Genomic DNA, 22,527 nt, shown 5'->3' with positions numbered 1-22,527 from the left:
CAGGGAGAGAGCGAAGAGGTCATCCTATGTTATTTCAAAGAAAAACAACAGAAAGTCAGCCATGTTAAACGGATCAGGGTGAAGCGAGATGGCAGCATCCGTGACACCAACACTTTCGTGCTTACTTTTAACACCCCGATTTTACCAAAACGAGTAAAGGTTGGCTTCGAAAGTGTTGGTGTGGATGTTTACCTTCCAACTCCACTGCGATGCTTTGATTGCCAGAAATTTGGTCAATTCTGAAAACTGCAAGAAACAGAAAGTTTGTGCAAAGTGTGGAGTTGTAGACCACGATGGTGGGTCATAAGATGGTGCTTGTGATGGTCGAACTCACTGTACCAACTGTGATGGAAGGCATCCGGCATATTAAAGAGATTGCCCTGCTTAGCGCAAGGAAAAAGATATCCTTCGAGACAAATACGCAAACAACATCACTTTTCCCGAAGCAAGAAGGATTGTTGAAGTACCTGTGTCGGGTCCATCCTATTTCAGTCGTGCAAAGGTTGGTATTACGACCGTTGAGACCTGTGATGCTGTTACACAGACATGTGATGCAGGTACACAGACTGACATGGCGTGCGACAATCTTTCTGAACTTCGGCCTCCATAGAACGCTCACAGTATGCTCCATCTATCTCCCTCCAAATTCTGATTTCACGAACAACAAACTAGACGAACTCCTATCGCAACTGCCTTCCCCTTTCAATACTTTTGGATGAATTTAATGATCATAACAACCTTTGTAGTTCACTGATAGAGGAACAAAAATAGAAAAATTTATATTGGAAAATAGCCTTTGTCTTTACAATAACAAAACTCCAACTTATTGGCATCCCTCTTCTGGAACACTCTCGCACCTTGATTTAACTTTATGTCACCCATCTCTGTTACTCGATTTCGAATGGAGGGTGCATGAAAATCTCTGTGGAAGCGACCACGTTCCAATATTTTTAAGGAATTGTAAATCCACGGAGAGCGATCATGTACCCCATTGGAAATTATATAAAGCAAATTGCAGTAAATGGGAACATCTCAGTACCAAGATTCTCAACTCCATTGATTTCCTGAATTTAGAAGACCCAATAGAATCTTTTACTACCGAACATCTTGTGATAGCCAAAGAATGTATAACAAAGTCCAAAAGAAAATGCAATAAAAAAACCTTGGATTAATGAAGATTGTGATAAAGCTATTCGAAATAGGAAAACCGCTTTGAGGCAATTCAAACCCCATAAGCGATAGCTTAAAAAAACTACAAAATTATTCGGGCAAAAGCCCGTCGTGCTATACGCTTACACAAAAAATTGCCTTGGAGATGTTATGTGTCCAAATTAAATTCCAATACATCCACCAAAAAAGTATGGGATATGATTAAATGAATCATAGGTAAAACATCATTCAAAACAATGGGACATCAGAAAACTAATGGAAAATTAGCCACATCGAAATTTGATATTGCAAATGCTTAAGGATGTGTTTTTTCCAAAAAATCATCTGCAAATAATCATTCCAAAAAAATAAAAATAAAATTCAGGACCACGCGTGAAAAAACTAAATTGAAATTCTCTTCCGAAAACAATGAAACTTACAATCAACCTTTCTCAATGTTAGAACTACGAAAATCGTTGAAAAAATCGCATGACTCTGCAACAGGACCTGATGGTATTCACTATCAGTTCCTAAAACATCTACCAGAATCAACATTAGAAAAACTTCTTGATATTTTTAATTGCATTTTTAGATCGGGAAATGTTCCAAAGTCATGGAAAATGGCAACTGTGATTCCTATCCCCAAACAGAGTAAAGATACAAGAGATCCCTCCTTTTACCGCCCAATATCACTCACAAGTTGTGTTTGTAAAACTCTAGAGCGGATGATACATTCAAGATTAATTTGGTATCTGGAATCAAACCGCATAATATCACCCCTACAAAACGGTTTTAGATCTAAACGAGGTACCAACGATCATTTGGCTAGACTTGAAACCTTTGTGCATGAGGCTTTTCTAAAGAAGAAACTGTTTTCGACGATTTGGAAAAGGCTTACAACATAACATGGAAATACGGCATAATGAAAGATCTGCACGACACAGGTATTGAAGGTAATCTATCAATTTTTATTTCAAATTTTCTATCAGATAGAGTATATCAAGTCCAGAATGGAACGACCCTTTCCGATGCTCATCGGCAGGAAATGTGTGTACCACAAGGCAGCATTCTTTCGGTTACACTTTTTGGACTTAAAATTAACAGTATTGACAAAACATTATCCCCTTCGATGAAGGGCGTTCTTTATGTTGACGACTTCATCATATGCTATCGATATAAGCATATGAATACCATCGGCAGATAACTTGAACAATGTTTGAAAAGATTACAAATTTGGGCAGATGAAAATGAATCTAAATTTCCACAATCAAAACAGTCTGTATGCATTTTTGTCAAAGTCGGAAACAACACGACGATCCAAATCTGTCTCTCTGTGGTGTACCCATACCGGTTGTTGAGCAAACGAAATTCTTAAGTGTATTTTTCGACAGGAAATTGTCGTTCCTTCCACATATAAAATACCTTAAAGCTAAATGCCTTAAGGCACTGAATATTCTAAAGATTGTGTCCCACACTGATTGGGGAGCTGATAGAAAAGTTTTGCTTAGACTCAATAAAGCCCTTATTAGATCAAAATTGGACTACGATTCCATCATTCAGCTATAGTAAGATCTTTCAAATCCTGCTTTTTCCCTGTATTTGATCCAAAATATAAAACCTTGTTTCAAAACAAACGAAAAGCCTTTCCTTCATTTGGTATTCAAATTTCCGCTCTTTTACAAAACACAAATATTGATGTAAACCGAATTCAGTCATTTGGAAAGATAGAAATTCCATCCTTGCTCATGAATTCACCTGAAGTTGACTTTTCACTCATTAAATCGCTAAATCAAACACAGACAGTAACACCTTTCGTTCATCCTTCTCGAAATTGCAGTTAAAGTATGAAACATCTCTACACTTATATACTGATGGTTCAAAATATAATGATAAGGTTGCTGCGGCCATGGTTACACAAGATGAAACCTATGGATGACGACTACCGAACAACATCTCAATATTCTCGGCAGAAGCGCGAGCTATCTATCTCGCCCTTGAATATCTTCAAAGAAACAAAGTAATGAGAGCTGTCATCCATTCAGATTCTCTTTCTGTTCTACAAAGTCTTAGCAATAGAAATATCGAAAATATTTTCATTTGTAATACCTTAATATCATATCATGAACTTTCGTATTGCTTTTGCTGGGTTCCTGGGCACATGGAAAAACCAGGCAATGAAAAAGCAGATCGTGCCGCAAAGGAAGCTTTATCGCTACCACCTGTTGTTTTTAAACTTTATTTTACCGATTCCAAACCATTTATAAAACAAATTTTAAAAGCTCAGTGGCAGGAGGAATGGAATACCTATACCAAAAACAAATTGCACTCCGTTAAACCTGTTATCAGTGAATGGTCTCCAGGCTATAGAGACAACCACCGAGACGAAGTTGTCCTTGCCCGTCTTCGGATGGGTCATACATACCTTACGCATTCATATATGTTGAAAGGCAAAAATAATCCTTTGTGCATAGGATGTGATGAGCCATTCACCATTAACAATTTTTCTATTGGACTGCACTGACCTTCTTTCTACTCGAGAATGTTTTATCGTAACATTACATGTCTAAAATCCCTTTTTGATACTGTTGATATTTGTAAAATTCTGCATTACCTGAATGATGTTGATCTATATAATAGACTATGACGTAGCATTTTAATCTTTTGTGTTAACATACCCATGTAAGATTTTTAACATTTGTCTTTTACCTATTGGTTTCTTCAATGTACCACCTTGTACTCTATGTACCACCTTGAACTTAGGTACCACCTTGTACTTTAGGTACCACCTTGTACTGTAGGTACCACATTGTACTCTAGGTACCACCTTGTACTCTAGGTTCCCTACATTATTCAAGAGTTTCTATTTTAGCTTAAATGAAGACAAGGTTTGTCTGCTTTCCAACTCTCTGTACAATCTTGCACTCTAGGTATCACCTTGTATTCTAGGTACCACCTTGTACTCTAGCTACCACCTTGTACTCTAGATACCACCTTGTCTTCTAGGTACCACCTTGCACTCTAGGTACCACCTTGTACTCTAGGTACCACCTTGAACTTTAGGTTCCATCTTGTACTCTAGGTACTAATTTGTACTCTAGGTACCACCTTGTACTCTAGGTACCAATTTGTACTCTAGGTACCACCTTGTACTGTAGGTACCACCTTGTTCTCTAGGTACCACCTTGTACTCTAGGTATCACCTTGTACTGTAGGTACCACCTTGTACTCTAGGTACCACCTTGTACTCTAGGTACCACCTTGTACTCTAGGTACCACCTTGTACTCTAGGTATCACCTTGTACTCTAGGTACCACCTTGTGCTCTAGGTACCACCTTGTACGTTAGGTACCACCTTGTACTCTAGGTACTCAAGGTACATCGTTGTACTCAAGGTTCCCTACATTAGTCAAGAGTTTCTTTTTTAACTGCAATAAAGACAAAATTTGTCTGTTTTCCAACTCTATGTACCACCTTGTACTCTAGGTATCACCTTGTTCTCTAGGTATCAACTTGTACTCTAGGTTTCACCTTGTACTTGAGGTACCACCTTGTACTCTAGGTATCACCTTGTACTCTAGGTATCAACTTGTACTCTAGGTATCACCTTGTACTTTAGGTATCAACTTGTACTCTAGGTACGACCTTGTAGTCTAGATATCACCTTGTACTTAGGTACCACCTTGTACGTTAGGTATCAACTTGTACTCTAGGTATCACCTTGTACTTTAGGTATCAACTTGTACTCTAGGTACGACCTTGTAGTCTAGATATCACCTTGTACTTAGGTACCATCTTGTACTCTAGGTACTCAAGGTATCACTTTGTACTGTAGGTACTCAAGGTACCACCTTGTACCCTAGGTACCACCTTGTACACTAAGTACCACCTTGTACTGTAGGTGCCACCTTCCACTCTAGGTACCACCTTGTACTCTAGGTACCACCTTGTACACTAGGTACCATCTTGTACTGTAGGTACCACCTTGTACTCTAGGTACCACCTTGTACTCTAGGTATCACCTTGTACTCTAGGTACCACCTTGTACTCTATGTACCACCTTGAACTTAGGTACTACCTTGTACTTTAGGTATCAACTTGTACTCTAGGTATCACATTGTACTCTAGGTACCACCTTGTACTCTAGGTTCCCTACATTATTCAAGAGTTTCTATTTTAACTTCAATGAAGACAAGGTTTGTCTGCTTTCCAACTCTATGTACAACCTTGTACTCTAGGTACCACCTTGTATTCTAGGTACCACCTTGTACTCTAGGTTCAATGCTGTACTCTAGGTAACACCTTGTAATCTAGTCACTTTTTTGTACTCTAGGTACCACCTTGTACTCTAGGTACCACCTTGTACTGTAGGTACCACCTTGAACTCTAGGTACCACCTTGTACTGTAGGTACCACCTTGAACGTTAGGTTCCATCTTGCACTCTAGGTACCAATTTGTACTCTAGGTACCACCTTGTACTCTAGGTATCACCTTGTACTTTAGGTATCAACTTGTACCCTAGGTACCACCTTGTACTCTAGGTATCACATTGTATTCTAGGTACCACCTTGTATTCTAGGTACCACCTTGTACACTAGGTACCACCTTGTATTGTAGGTACCACCTTGTACTCTAGGTACCACCTTGTACTGTAGGTACCACCTTGTACACTAGGTATCACCTTGTACTGTAGGTACCACCTTGTACTCTAAGTACCACCTTGTACCCTAGGTATCACATTGTATTCTAGGTACCACATTGTATTCTAGGTACCACCTTGTATTCTAGGTACCACCTTGTACACTAGGTATCACCTTGTACTTTAGGTATCAACTTGTACTCTAGGTACCACCTTGTACTCTAGGTATCACCTTGTACTTTAGGTATCAATTTGTACTGTAGGTACCACCTTGTACTCTAAGTACCACCTTGTACTTTAGGTTCCACCTTGTACTTTAGGTGCCACCTTGCACTCTAGGTACCAATTTGTACTCTAGGTACCACCTTGTACACTAGGTACCACCTTGTACTGTAGGTACCACCTTGTACTTTAGGTACCACCTTGTATACTAGGTACCACCTTGTACTTTAGGTACCACCTTGTACTGTAGGTACCACATTGTACTCTAGGTACCACCTTGTACTCTAGGTTCCCTACATTAGTCAGGAGTTTCTATTCTAACTTCAATGAAGACAAGATTTGTCTGTTTTCCAACTCTATGTACCACCTTGTATTTTAGATACCGTCTTGTATATACCGTTGTGAAATCGTCCTTGTCACAGTTCGGTTTTTACTTGTTCTCATTCAAATAACACATTAAAACACAATCTTCAATCTGAAAGAAATTTGCTTATTATTACTTTGTAAGACGTAAAAGGAGCAAAAAGTAAACCAATCAATGTAATAGTATATAGAATATGAATGTACAAGTATAACGGACTATGGGATTATCTGACTACAATGTAAATACTCGATACAGTAATGACCCATGGTTAAAATTCTGGCAGCCTTGAATGACAATTATAGACATAAAGAAATCTAATCTGATAGAACTGACGCTAACTGTAGTATTGTGTTACAGGAAGGCCTGGATTATAACCAATAACATGCATTTTGTGTGAAGTCATTGCACCTATGTCAGAAGACTACGTGAAAATATTAAAGGCATTCGATTGGTTGTTATATGAGTGTACGTCACAGGGGAATTCCCCACATATTCATGGCAGCAGTGAATACAAAGAAAATGTTTATACATTGGGTACCGACAGAGGTTTGTCAGGAGAAACTAAGTTAGTTCGCAAAGACGATATATAAACTTGATATGGTTTACAACCACATTATGGAATTCTATTTGCAAAGACTCCAGGTACATATTACCTGTGTATAACGACATTCCGGAGTTCTGTATGTTAAGACTCCAGGTACATATTACCTGTGTATAACGACATTCTGGAGTTCTGTATGTAAAGACTCCAGATGAATATCACCTGTGTGTAATGACATTCTGGATTTCTGTATGTAAAGACTACAGGTACATATTACCTGTGTATAACGACATTCTGGATTTCGATATATAATTACAATTGAGGTGTTTTCGTCTTAATTAGTGACATTTGTACCACGATAATTTAACGTTATTTCGAAGTTCTGTACTGTGCTATATTTCACTAACCTGTGCTCGACGAACAAAAAAATCAGAAGACAATCTGTCCGATTATTGTGTATGATTAAGGTAGGTACACTCAACTATTTATTATCAATTTTGCATCGTCACTAATTTCCATCCACTCCAGATGATAGGATCATTTGTGTTAGCGTAACGTCGTCTAATCATTTTATGTTTACCATCATTTATTTCTTTTTATTTGCGTCATCTTCTTTTATGTAAGTGTATTGCGTCATCTACTTTTGTGTCAGTTTATTGCGTCATCTACTTTTGTGTCAGTTTATTGCGTCATCTACTTTTGTGTTAGTGTATAGCGTCATCTTTTTTGTGTAAGTGTATTGCGTCATCTTCTTTTGTGCAAGTGTTTTGCGTCTTAAAAATTACAAGACATGTGTTAACCACGTCCGATATATATACCCATCAAAACTGGAAATTAAAGACACGACAAACTTTACATCAGCCGCTTACCTCGATCTTTTCCTACAACGAAACAAACATGGGCAGCTTTCCATTGAGCTGTTTGATAAGCGTGATTATTTCCATTTCTGTATACCAGCGACTCTCAAATCTCAAATCCAAGTTTTTTGCATGTCGCAAATGAATCGATATTCAAGGGCCTGTTCCCAATATCACGATTGTCGTGAAAAAAGTTGTCAATTGACGGACAAACTCGTGACACAGGGTTTCAAAATGTATTCTATTTCTTTGTGTGATATGAAGCCGAACGTGTTTGATGCTAGTTTGACAAAGGTTTACATGGCGGGTGCCGACGATAAAGCAAAAGACCCTTCCGAGCTTAGTCTTTTTATCTTGTAATTTATTTTGTTCATAGCTGCCCTTGTTATATTTCTCTATGGTTCAAATGTTGAAGTACACAATAAAAAGACATTCTCGTGTCCATTATATCTGATCGACAGCGTTAATCAGATACAACTGTAGAATGGTATAACATGATGAGGTGGTATAGTATAGTTATAGCTAGCCAAAATAGATGATTTACTACGAGGTTATTCAATTGGTTATTTTAGTAGAATGCGTCACTGGAAATATAGACATTTGATTTGCATGTACATAGAACTGACGTTGTGCGTAAAGATGGTTATCATTTAACTCTGAAGCAGACGACGAATGAGGGGCAACAAAGTCCGCAGCTCTTTGGTTTTTATTTTTAAAGGTATATTGTATGTTAAATATATGTATATCTTATTTTAGATTTATTGTTGAATTAACATTCATTGGATTGCATGTGTGAGGACATAGCATTACATATAAATAGTGTACATGTACATGACTCCTTTAAAACCGGAAGTTGTAGTCAGCCATGTTTGTTTGCATTTGGTGACACCTCACCTTGACTAAGAATGTGTATTCATACGCTTGACCAGATGGGCGTGTATAGCCTGATATACTCCCATCTGGTTAACATAGAGTTACAGGGGGAAATGATAGTAGAATGGAAATATACCCCTATATATCTATTTTGAGTTTATTTGTACAGTATTCTTAAAGCCACACTATTAACACCACCTATGTAATTGGGGAAAAGTAGTCTGAATAAATGGGTGATCCGATTAAAATAAGTATGACCAAGTAGACATACTTTCATATTATGGCAAAATGGCACATGGCACAATACAAACCAGGCGACTGATCAGTGGTCTGATAAGTGTGGTGGAATTCTGAAGACTTTTTGGTACTGTTCGTAATGACAAGTAACAACGGCTACCGATAGACATGTCGATAGTTTGGTCTGTGGAATCTTCGTAGAGAATTTACATGCTTATAACGACATCTTAGTGTTTAGTCTCTATCATGTAGATTTTACCTTTGTATGATCAACTTTCAATGTTTTGTGTCTAGGAATACCATGCAGACTTAACCTTTGTATAACGACATAGTGTTGATTTCATTTATTGGCTTCATGACAATATTTCTATCTTGTCTGTTAAGTGAGCGGGTCTCTCTCTGATGAGTTTTTGCTGATAGGAATCGTTTACATGTACGTATCTATTTAATCATGGTATGTGGTTTGAAGGTATACATGTACAATTTACCTGTGTATAACGTCGTTCTGGAGTTCTGTCTATAAAGATCCCGTATACATGTACAATTTACCTGTGTATAACGTCGTTCTGGAGTTCTGTCTATAAAGATTCTGTATACATGTACAATTTACCTGTGTATAACGTCGTTCTGGAGTTTTGTCTATAAAGATCCCGTATACATGTACAATTTACCTGTGTATAACGTCGTTCTGGAGTTTTGTCTATAAAGGTCCCGTATACATGTACAATTTACCTGTGTATAACGTCGTTTTGTAGTAAAGATTATGTATACATGTACAATTTACCTGTGTATAACGTCGTTCTGGAGTTTTGTCCACAAAGATTCTGTATACATGTACAATTTACCTGTGTATAACGTCGTTCTGGAGTTTTGTCTATAAAGATCCCGTATACATGTACAATTTACCTGTGTATAACGTCGTTCTGGAGTTTTGTCTATAAAGATTCCGTATACATGTACAATTTACCTGTGTATAACGTCGTTCTGGAGTTTTGTCTATAAAAATCCCGTATACATGTACAATTTACCTGTGTATAACGTCGTTCTGGAGTTTAAAGATTCCGTGTACAATTTATAAAGATTCCGATTCCGTATACATGTACAATTTACCTGTGTATAACGTCGTTTTGTAGTTATGTCTATAAAGATTATGTATACATGTACAATTTTCGTGTGTATAACGTCTTTCTGTAGTTTTGTCCAAAAAGATTCTATACATGTACAATTTACCTGTGTATAACGTCGTTCTGGAGTTTTGTCTATAAAGATTCCGTATACATGTACAATTTACCTGTGTATAACGTCGTTCCTATAAAGATTCCGTACATGTACATGTACAGTTTACCTGTGTATAACGTCGTTCTGTAGTAAAGATTATGTATACATGTACAATTTACCTGTGTATAACGTCGTTCTGGAGTTTTGTCTATAAAGATCCCGTATACATGTACAATTTACCTGTGTATAACGTCGTTCTGGAGTTTTGTCTATAAAGATTCCGTATACATGTACAATTTACCTGTGTATAACGTCGTTCTGGAGTTCTGTCTATAAAGATTATGTATACATGTACAGTTTACCTGTGTATAACGTCGTTCTGGAGTTTTGTCTATAAAGATTCCGTATACATGTACAATTTACCTGTGTATAACGTCGTTCCGGAGTTCTGTCTATAAAGATTATGTATACATGTACAATTTACCTGTGTATAACGTCGTTCTGGAGTTTTGTCTATAAAGATTCCGTATACATGTACAATTTACCTGTGTATAACGTCGTTCTGGAGTTTTGTCTATAAAGATTCCGTATACATGTACAATTTACCTGTGTATAACGTCGTTCTGGAGTTTTGTCTATAAAGATTCCGTATACCTGTACAATTTACCTGTGTAAACGTCGTTCTGGAGTATTGTCTGTAAAGATTCCGTATACATGTACAATTTACCTGTGTATAACGTCGTTCCGGAGTTCTGTCTATAAAGATTATGTATACATGTACAATTTACCTGTGTATAACGTCGTTCTGGAGTTTTGTCTATAAAGATTCTGTATACATGTACAATTTACCTGTGTATAACGTCGTTCTGGAGTTTTGTCCACAAAGATTCTGTATACATGTACAATTTACCTGTGTATAACGTCGTTCTGTCTGTAAAGATTCCGTATACATGTGCAATTTACCTGTGTATAACGTCGGTCTGGAGTTTGTACAAACAGTGAGTCTAATCCCACTGGGGCAGGATGGCGGGGTTCGAATCGGGAAATAGAACAAATTATTTAAAAGCCTTCATTTCCTGAAGGAATGTCAAGATTCCCTCCCAATCTTGACTGAAGCATGCAACTTTGTATTAATGTTTTTTTCTAGCCCCTGGGGCGCAGATGGAATGTGCTCAAAGAGAACACACATATAGAGCTGTAGACTTCCTTTCTTTAGTATTGGTGAATTCAATTTCAGCTAAACAAGTTTAGGTTACCGATACAGGCCCTATGAATATAAATATTTTTTTTTTGTTCATATGTTGCCCTTCATTCATCAAATGTTTGTGTGTTAAATTGGCATGTTATGTTTGACTTTCAGGTTGGAAGAAACAACAAAGCAAATGGCTACCGTACAGAAATCCTCAGGCAATGACCAAACCCCTATTGCTATCCACAACAAATTAATATTGTATATTGGTCAGAAACTAAACGGCAAAGAAGAGTTTCAACAGTTAAAGGGATTGTTCAGAACTAATCCACTTGCTGAAGATGAGTTCAGTAATATACGCTGTGTTTCTGACCTGTTCGAAAAGCTTGAAAAGCATGAGACAATACAAGTGGGAGATTATGATAAATTGGTAGAAAAACTGGAGATTGTACATCCTGAGCTGGCTTCACATGTCAAAACAGAACAAAACAGGATTGTTGAAATCACGAAGAAAGGTAAGAATGTTACTAATTGATCACAGAGGTGAAGTTATGGTGCCCTTATACAATGTATTTATAAACCGAAACAAAATATTATTTAGCCTATTATCATCAACTGTGGCAAAGATTGATTACAAAAAGATTCGTTTTGGGTTTTATATTTCATCAAAAAGAAATGCCATAATCCAAAGTCTGTACTGAGTTACTTACTTTCAAGTAGTTTTGAATACTTACATATTGAAGAGTTTCGATATGTGTCTTAGTAATACATGTTCTATCAAAATTTCAAAACGCACTGTCGATTTCGGAATTTAAAATGTGTGGGAAGTAATCGTAAGGTTATGGTGTTTCCCGGGCTTGGTATCTCATTTCAGAAATGATGAGTTTTAACATTACATGTTAACATCTGTAACATTACCTATCACAATAAGAATTTCTGGTATTTTGATGAATAAGACTTTTTTTTTAAATTCAACATTGAATTGAATTAAAAATATTTATTTAAAACTAATCTATAGTTCTTTGGATACTCCGTACTCAGATAATAGAACATAAAGCTATTTCTACGTTAAAAAATCAAAGTCATTTCAACTTCAATTAACGTTGAATTATAACGTTAGAATTAGATATAAAATAGTCCCATGTCGAAATGATGTCAAAGAATAACACTATTTTGATGTTCGACACTTTTAACTTTATTAATTATTAAATTTCGACATCATTTCAAAGTTAATTTTTAAAATGTTATTTAAATGTTATATTGTTTCAAGTCAGATTTTAAAAGTTTTATTTTTATTTTTATTATAGTTGGAATGACGTTAGAAAGTAATTTCATTTATATTTAATTATGGCAATTCATCATTTCTGTCTCATATATCCCGGAAGGATCATGGTGCCCACCATTGTTTCTTCTTTGTTTTTCTTAAGATTGGATATTTCTTATTCTTTAATTGTCAAGTCTAAGATGACAGCATGTCAGCCATTTTGCTTTCTTGATAAGTCTTTTAGAGTACAGTCCTATATTTACCGTAACAGACCAGTTTGTGTTGACATTGGTTGCTTCCTTGGTCAAGACACTACTATACATGACCTGGATGGCCTCATGTTGCTCAGCGATTTAGCCACCTTAAAATAAACTCAGTTAACAAGCTACATTTATTTATCATACAACATTTAGTTAATTGTTTCCCTATTTTTTTCTACATACAGAATAGCTTATCAACTTTAGAAAGACCAGTTGTGGGATGGTACAATGTTACAAGATGTACGCATAATGTATGCATGATATGTGCACGATAGGAAAATTGGACGAAAAAAGCTATTATCAGTGCGCACGTTGTACGATTTCATCGCACAAAAATGCGATTTTATCGTGGTTGATGTAAATTTACAATTGACTTATAACTAAACGTTGTAGAGGGTTTATCTATTCTCTAAATATACAGAAATACAACTAAGTGTATTTCCTAATTGAGTGATTAATATATAGGATGGGCACGTGTAAATATATCAGATATACACTTAATAGTTAGATACATTCGTAATCTTAAGTATTTTGTTTACAAAAAGCCACACATGACTAGCCTTAGTGTACGGACACACATTATATATACAGTATATATGTAAACATTAAATCGACGTCTCTTCCTATCACAGCAATGAATCATTTAATATCTCATACCGTCAGGAAAAAAAAGTTATTTTCATTACTTCTGTATTAGTCTCATTTTCCATCATTTTGTAAACAAAAAATACATGAACATGTAAGTCGTAAGTGTTGTATTTGTTAGTCGGCAACCAAGCCGGTACAGATCCGGACCTGTCACGTATATACCCGTGTACAGGTAAACGTTTTGTTGCCCGAGGCACCAATACTCACTCAACACTTCCTTTTCAATAGGATCTGGTCTGTATGACAGTGACCCTAACCCTAACCCTAATTCTGGCGATTAACTGAAAAAAAATTAATGGCAATATGTATCTTATAATATAGATTTTGTTTAGAAATCATACAACTGTATCAGTTTGCTATTCAAACACAACATACAGCACAGAAGGCTTTCTTTATGTGAAGGAATGCAGAAATTTAGTCCTAATTTGGTCTGAAGTATCCTCAGGCGAAGCAGTTTCGGTTTTGTATAAATGGTGGGTCACATACCCCTGTGCTGGGAAGGGTGGTACTTGATACAAGAAATACAGCATATTGTTTCTATTAGGCAGGACCTAATAAGAAGTATTTAGCAAATTCTTTAGAATCATTCGTCTGTCAGAATATTAGGATTTTTTTTAAAAAATTTGGTTTGAAGCATCCTTATGTGAATAACACATTTGTTAAAAGAGTTGGGCTAGGATTTGGGTTAGAGGGGCGGAGCTAGGGGGGATTCAATATTGATCTTCACAGCTCGTTTCCTTTAGTTTGAATAAAGCAAACCTGGTGCTTAATACACGTCCTATTGGCCTCTTCGTAGCCACGTCCCTTTCTGGGTCTTTATAAGGAGTGCGATGACTTCCTCTCTACTTAAGTTTGAGTGGCAATTTTTAGATCCCATGAGATATTTCTCCAAATGTTGTGTTTCGAATGGTTCATAAGTAATGGAAGTGACTTGGCTATTGTTTAACACATTAAAGTTTATGTTATCTATGCAGTGATGGAGTGGACAAGGCTATTCTCTGTCCGGTAAGGATGGAGCTAGGTGACCATTGGATAGTTTCTAACTGATGATAATAGAGTGGACTGTGGGATATCTTTCCTCATGGCATCATCTCTCTTATCTTTGACCGATACTGATAGAGAGGATTATGATATATTTCATCCCATCAGTTTTACCTAGTTCCTGATTGCCGCTGATGGTAGCTTCATAAATGTCATCCTACTCACTTCCACTCGTCACAATTCTAGGGTAGAAAAGAAAGACTTCATTGCTGTTGTATATCTTTCATCCGCTTATAATGCAAATCTCCTTCACCTCGAATTCTTAAGGATGCTGTTTTTTTATATGACTGTAACTGTTTATAGGTCATCTCTGTTTTCACAATTGGTACAATGCAATGGATAACATAAGAAATCAAAATCATCAAATCATATGTTCAGATTCGATATCAGTACTTAAACATATAGAAAATCAGCATCGTAATAATCAACCACAACAGCCAAACAAACAAAACAGACGGAAAAAAAACATATTGAAAATAAACACTTCTGTTTTCATCTGAACATATATTTACACACACTCATTCTAAACAATTATGATAGCAGGTACATTATAGATCCTTGACTGACCTGTGTATTAAGGATATTGACTGACCTGTGTATTAAGGATATTGACTGATCTGTGTATTAAGGATATTGATTGACCTGTGTATTAAGGATATTGACTGACCTGTGTATTAAGGATATTGACTGACCTGTGTATTAAGGATATTGACTGACCTGTGTATTATGGTATTGGCTGAACTGTGTATTAAGAATATCGACTGACCTGTGTATGAAGGATATTGATTGACCTGTGTATTAAGGATATTGACTGACCTGTGTATTAAGGATATTGGCTGACCTGTGTATTAAGGATATTGGCTGATCTGTGTATTAAGGATATTGGCTGATTTGTGTATTAAGGAATTTGACTGACTTGTGTTTACGAGTATGTAGTACATGTGAAATGTACACATTAGTACAGAATAGTTGTGTGAGTATGTACTACATGTGAAATATACACACACGTACAGGTCAGTTGTGAGAGTATGTAGTACATGTGAAATGTACACATGAGTACAGAATAGTTGTGTGAGCATGTATTACATGTGAAATGTACACACATGTACAGGTTAGTTGTGTGAGTATGTACTACATATGAAATGTTCACACATGTACAGGTTAGTTGTGTGAGTATGTAGTAGATGTGAAATGTACACACAAGTACAGGTTAGTTGTGTGAGTATGTAGTACATGTGAAATGTTCACACATGTACAGGTTAGTTGTGTGAGTATGTATTACATGTGAAATGTACACACAGGTACAGGTTAGTTGTGTGAGTATGTAGTACATGTGAAATGTACACACAGGTACAGGTTAGTTGTGTGAGTATATACTACAAGTGAAATGTACACACAAGTACAGAATAGTTGTGTGAGTATGTACTACATGTGAAATGTTCACACATGTACAGGTTAGTTGTGTGAGTATGTATTACATGTGAAATGTACACACAGGTACAGGTTAGTTGTGTGAGTATATACTACATGTGAAATGTACACACATGTACAGGTTAGTTGTGTGAGTATGTATTACATGTGAAATGTACACACAGGTACAGGTTAGTTGTGTGAGTATGTACTACATGTGAAATGTACACACATGTACAGGTTAGTTGTGTGAGTATGTATTACATGTGAAATGTACACACAGGTACAGGTTAGTTGTGTGAGTATGTAGTACATATGAAATGTTCACACATGTACAGGTTAGTTGTGTGAGTATGTATTACATGTGAAATGTACACACAGGTACAGGTTAGTTGTGTGAGTATATACTACATGTGAAATGTACACACATGTACAGGTTAGTTGTGTGAGTATGTATTACATGTGAAATGTACACACAGGTACAGGTTAGTTGTGTGAGTATGTACTACATGTGAAATGTACACACATGTACAGGTTAGTTGTGTGAGTATGTATTACATGTGAAATGTACACACAGGTACAGGTTAGTTGTGTGAGTATGTAGTACATGTGAAATGTACACACGAGTACAGGTTAGTTGTGTTGGTATGTAGTACATGTGAGTACAGGTTGACTGTATATAAGTAACAAGAAGCTACTTTATGTAAGGTGGAGTTGTGCAGCTAAACAGGTACTTGGTCAGGGAACTATATACATGAACATGGATGACTATTTAAAAGTTGATATAACTGTGTAGACTATTTGGATTATTTTTACAAAATGAATGATATTAGAATTGGTTTGACTAGTTAAATACTTGTATTTTTCAATATTTTACAGACGATATGTCTGCAGCCACAGCTTCAACAGTCAGCGCAAGTCCCACCATTGGTAAGTTTAACAGCTACATGCACACATCTGTTATAATGATACTGAACGGTTCTTTTCTGAATATGATAAACAACTATAATGTAGTGGAGTGATATCAAAGATTCCAATAGTCAGAGTAGGTTCTAGGAATCTAAGCCTGTAGTCATATTTATTGTTAACTGACCATCTGATGATAGTACACTCCTCGAAATCCTTTTCTACTATATATTTTGCTTGTCTAAAGTAGTACCTGTATTAAGGAATTCTTCTTGTGTCTGTCTATCAATAATTGGTTATTAAAGTTTTTGAGTACTTTCTCAAATTTCATATGGAGGTACCCTTGGTCCTTTCTATTGCATTATGGAATTTCGGAACGATAAAAAATGGCTAAATAATGGCTATGTTGCATGTTGACTCTTTTAATCTTTCATATTGCTATTTCCTGAGAAGCACTTAAGAACTGGATGGATCAGTTTCAAATTTTATTAGTAAGCTGTCATTTTGTAACCATCTTGGCTTAAACAGATCCATAAAGTCATCACTACCATATTCTCAAATTTAATGAAATAAAAGTAAAAATTAAAAAAAAGAAAACATAGAAAATATGCATTTTTAAATATCATACAAAATGATAAATTGGTGGGGGCAAAGATCCCTCTGGGATCTATTGTAGACAATAAAAGTTTGTTCTCATTCTTGAAAAGTACGCGATGTTTAATGAAGATCCATAGAACTTAATTAGTCTTAAAATCTCCATGGAATAATTCACGTGTTTTGGATTCTGACAGCTCCTACTAAATATATGAATCATTATGTTACAGAAATCCATGCAGACTTAATACCCTTGATAGGTGAGTCTCATCAACTTGACTGGGCACGGTGTGAAAAGAGTTACAGCAGATTTCTCAAAACCAGAATCACAACATAACTGGGCATGTTGTATGAAAATTAAGCAGATTCCTCAAAGCTAGAATCACAACTTGCACCATCAATGGAATTATTTGGACACCAAACTATTAAAGTTATATTTCTGTTCACAAATGGAAATATCTCAATGCAGTTACTCAAATTTATCCCCATTATAATTAACACCAAGATCTTCTCTCCGTTTCTATAAGATCTGACAATACACACATTGAATGGATCGTATTCTCTTGAAAACTTACTTGATCCAGTCATTCCTTAATTCTTTTAAGAATATAAAATTTTATTAAATAGCGAATCATGTTAAGTATAAAATAAAAGTTACCATAATATAGTCCTTATTATACTGTCATCAGATCCTAAATTTTAACTGATATAGTGGAATGGAAAGGAAGAATTTGTTTAAGTTTTTTATTTCCATTGGTCCACAGGACTGTTGAAGTCCGGCCAAGGTGCTGTACCCGTCTTTCGATTTTTCCTTGAAAGTTGTTTTGTCCAAAACTGTTAATGACTAAATTACAGGTAATAAGGAGACATTGTACTTTTCAAAGTTGGGAACAAGAGAATAAGGCCTGGATACAGGAAAATAGGTCTATAGGTCAGATGAAATATGCAGACTGTCTAATGTTTTACATCATTTATAAACAGTCACATTTTATGTACTCTTTGATGACTACAAATCACCACATTATTTGTGATATACTAAATGCAGTTTTTGCGATGTAAGATGTCAAATAATTATCCATTTGATAGGTGATTTTTGAGTCTTACTAAATTGTGACAAAGCTGATGTCCTTTTATCGGTATGAAGCATTTTTGTGTCAGGGACCAAATATGGAAACGTAAGGTATCGGCCCCCTGGGGCGGGAGGACGGAGCCCAATAGGGGAAATAAAGAAAATTCTTTTAAGGACGTACTCTTCTGATGTTTTGACCGGAAGTAAGACATAATTCAATATAAAATAAATTCCAATATAATATCTTGGACTTTGGTTGTCTAATACCCATTGTTATCTAGAATTGTACTGATAAAGTTAAAACATTGTTTTGTATTAAGGAAGATTTGGCCCTATAGGTACAAAGGGGTGGGGCTAGATAAAGGAAAATAGAGGTAAATTGTTAAATCTGAACCACATTTGTATAGAGCATCTTTGAATGCAATAGCCTGTATTTTGTAAAAACAGGGTGTTGCTGTTCTTGAGGCTAGAAGTGATCTGTATTGGATCCCGAGGGAGCTACTGGGAAGGGAGGAGGGGGGCATTACAGGAAAAAGAAATGCTGCAAAGAATATATGTTTATTCAACCTGCCTTTCAAAAGTCATCTCTTAACGTATTTAAAGTGTTGTACACTCATAAAAGATATTTTTTTTATTTCTTATTCTTAATATCTCCCAATTCTTTCTTTTCTTACAGATCAAACTGTAAACAGGATTGAAACAGAAACAAATGAGAAAAGGTTCATAGAGACCGAAGCTTTTCGTGATGCACAAAAGAAACTCGGAAAGAACAGAGTCATAATGATCAAGGGTAACACAGGAGACGGCAAGACTTCGACTGCCATTCAACTCATGGACTGGCTGATCAAGGAGCAGCCATGCAGACAACCTCTTCAGCTTCATGACATCAATACATTAGATAAATTGTCACCAGATTCGAGTCTGGTTACTTTTATTGATGATATTTTTGGAGAGAGAAATGTTAGAAATACGGATGTAGCTGAGTGGAACAAAAGAATTATTAATGTAAAAACACTGTTTGTAGATCAACAAATGAAGGCCAATTTTTTGCTTGTTACTATTCGTAATGAAGTATACAATGTTTTGAAAAAGCGGTCTTCGAAACCAGTTTTCACCAAAGACAACACGATTGATTTGAGTTCTGAAACATTCAGCATTGCTAAGGAAAGACGATTATTTTTAAAAGAGTATACACCAAAAGGATACAAATGGGAAGAGGAAGAAATAGAAAGCATTGTGAAATCTGCTTCAAGAATTGGGTTTCCACAATGCTGCTGCCTTTTCTATAACTCTGTGCAATTGCAGGCAAAACGAGGGAAATTTTTCGAGAAACCTTTTGAATTTTTGAAGGAAGCGTTGTTAAGATTACCAGAATGTTGTGCCATTTTGTTTCTTTTCCTCAATGGAGGGGAGATAAAAGTTACAGATCTAGACCCAAACAGTGATCAAATCAACCAAACATTGTTAGAGGAATCATTTAATATTAATCTGATTGATGGCGAGGAGGACAGATCCTCATTGAAGTACGAGAGAAAAGTAGGATTTGTAAAAGAAAGTTTAGACAGATTGCTAGGATTTTTAGTGGTGAAGGGGATACATTGGTCTGGTGATGAAGTATACAGATTTAATCATGATTCTGTACATGTCACAGTAGCCCCTTTGTATTGGAACAAAACACCAGTTGGTTATATACAGAATTGTCGAGTGGAATTTCTTGGTTGTCTCACAACCTCGAAAACATCCTCAGACATGATTGTCATATCATCTTGTCATTACAATTGTCTGTATGAACGTCTACTCCGAGAGTTTGAGTGTAAGGAGAATGTTTATCACCGTATGATTAATTCTCTAGATGTATGGAAAGATCCTGTTTTTGTAGAAAGATTTGTTGGATACTGGTTGAATGAGAGAGAAGGTGATAAACGTGCTGTGTTAAATAAGGCATGTAAATATGGTGTAAAAGAATGTGGTTTATATCTTCTGAGTGAGGGAGTCAAACCTGACAAGGACACAGACTTGTGGTCATTGATTACAGGAGGTGATGTGTTTAATCTTTACCGTGTTAAGGGAGATGTGGATGTACTTAAGAAAGTTGTTAAATACCTGAATGATGAGATAAAACATGACTTGTTAAATAAAGCATGTGATTCTTGTTCAAAAGAATGTGGTTTATATCTTCTGAGTGAGGGAGTCAAACCTGACAAGGACACAAACTTGTGGTCATTGATTACAGGAGGTTATGATATGTTTGATAAAGGAAATGTGGATGAACTTAAGGAAGTTTTTAAATACCTGAATGATGAGAGAAAACATGACTTGTTAAATGATGCATGTCGTTCTGGTTCAACAGAATGTGGTTTATATCTTCTGAGTAAAGGAGCCATACCTAAAGATGCCACACTGTTGTATGTGGCGAGGGGAGGAAGTGTGGAATTGTTACGTAAACTACTGGAGTATAAAGTCACTATAACAGTGAGGAGTAAGAAGAATAACAATGTCCTACATCTGTCGTGTTGGCGGGAGAGAGAAGAGATGGTGACGGAGTTATGTGAAAAGTATCCAGACTTGGTACGTGACACTACTAATGATGGGTGTTTCCCGCTCCATACCGCGACAGGAAACTTATCTTTATTCCAGACAGTGGAGAGAACTACACTTCAAACCTTGTATAAACAGTGTGGGAAAGACGGACATGTTGTACACAAGGATTGTGTGTGGGGTCAGAGCATGTCTAACTTAGTGGACCATAATGGATGGACTGTATTACATTGGAGTTGTAAGAGGGGAAACAAGAAGATTTGTGACTATTTATGTGAGAAGTTCCCATCATTGCTGACAATTTTAGACAAGGAAGGACGGACTGTATTACATGTGAGTTGTTGGTGGGGAAACATGGAGACTGGTATCTATTTATGTGAGAAGAGTCCATCACTGGTTACATCTGTAGACAATGATGGACGGACTGTATTACATGTGAGTTGTGAGAGGGGAAACAAGGAGATTTGTGTCTATTTATGTGAGAAGTTCCCATCACTGCTGAGAGCTGTAGACAAGGAAGGATGGACTGTATTACATGTGAGTTGTTGGTGGGGAAACAAGGAGATTTGTATCTATTTATGTGAGAAGTGTCCATCACTGCTTACATCTGTAGACAATAAAGGACGGACTGTATTACATGTGAGTTGTGAGAGGGGAAACAAGGAGATTTATGACTATTTACGTGAGAGGTGCCCATCACAATGATGGACGGTCTGTACATATGAGAAACATGGAACCTGAGTCTATTTATGTGAGAGAAGTTCCCACTGAGTGTGAGACTCACGTCAAACAACACATATAATCAACAGAAGGTAAGTATGACATCACAACCATTCTTTACAGAGAGGGAAAATCTGTTTTAGACTTGGCAAAGCAAACCAAACAGAGATACGGGTGGGCAGACAACATTTTGTATTTTCATCCTATCAAAGTGTTCGGTAAATAAACATGCAGATATTTTTTCTATGAAACGTCTGCTGATATTAAGTACAAATCATTAGCATCATTTCTGTCCCCAGTTCAGGTGATTTTAATTTTTTTATGAGGGAAATCTATCGATCGTGATGATTTTTCTGTACGGATTTGACGATCGACTTCGCACTGCGGTAAAAATAGACATCGGATGTTTTCGACCTGGTTCCAGTGATTGGTGTCAATTTCAGTGGAAAATATTCTGAACACTCGTACATGAATGGTATGGCTCCGGTCAGCTTTAACCATCAGGGGTGTTCAGGAATTACGAATTTGTGGTTAATTTGTGGGAAATTAAACAACTAACACAAAAAAACAAAATCAGTGATTATTTCAATAAACACTAAATTATTAACCAGGAAGCTTTTTAGGACTGGGCTTCATTTCTGATAAATTCTTCTCTAGGAAATACTTTTTTCAGAACTTCATTAATTGAATATAAATATTGCCAGATACACAAAACCGAATTATTTTCCTGAGCAAACATATTTTTTATGGTGTGGAAATGATGTCTTTTTCCTCAAGTGAATATATTAAA

The 22,527-nt window shown here is 36.3% G+C and overlaps 1 protein-coding gene across 1 annotated transcript; it reads left to right on the top strand.

The window, feature by feature from the left end:
* Positions 1 to 293: 293 nt before the first annotated feature.
* LOC132562360 (uncharacterized) lies at positions 294 to 21,722 on the top strand. Its single transcript, XM_060227102.1, has 5 exons — positions 294 to 502; positions 11,459 to 11,802; positions 16,790 to 16,840; positions 17,641 to 17,670; positions 19,156 to 21,722. The coding sequence occupies exons 1-5, from the start codon at positions 294 to 296 to the stop codon at positions 21,720 to 21,722; spliced, it is 3,201 nt and encodes a 1,066-aa protein (XP_060083085.1).
* Positions 21,723 to 22,527: the final 805 nt, after the last annotated feature.

This window comes from Ylistrum balloti, unplaced genomic scaffold (genome assembly GCF_031769215.1).
Source record: "Ylistrum balloti isolate Yb309-2 unplaced genomic scaffold, AGI_CSIRO_Ybal_v1 Utg371398, whole genome shotgun sequence".
NCBI lineage: Eukaryota > Metazoa > Mollusca > Bivalvia > Pectinida > Pectinidae > Ylistrum > Ylistrum balloti.
This window is presented reverse-complemented; position numbering and strand designations above follow the sequence as displayed.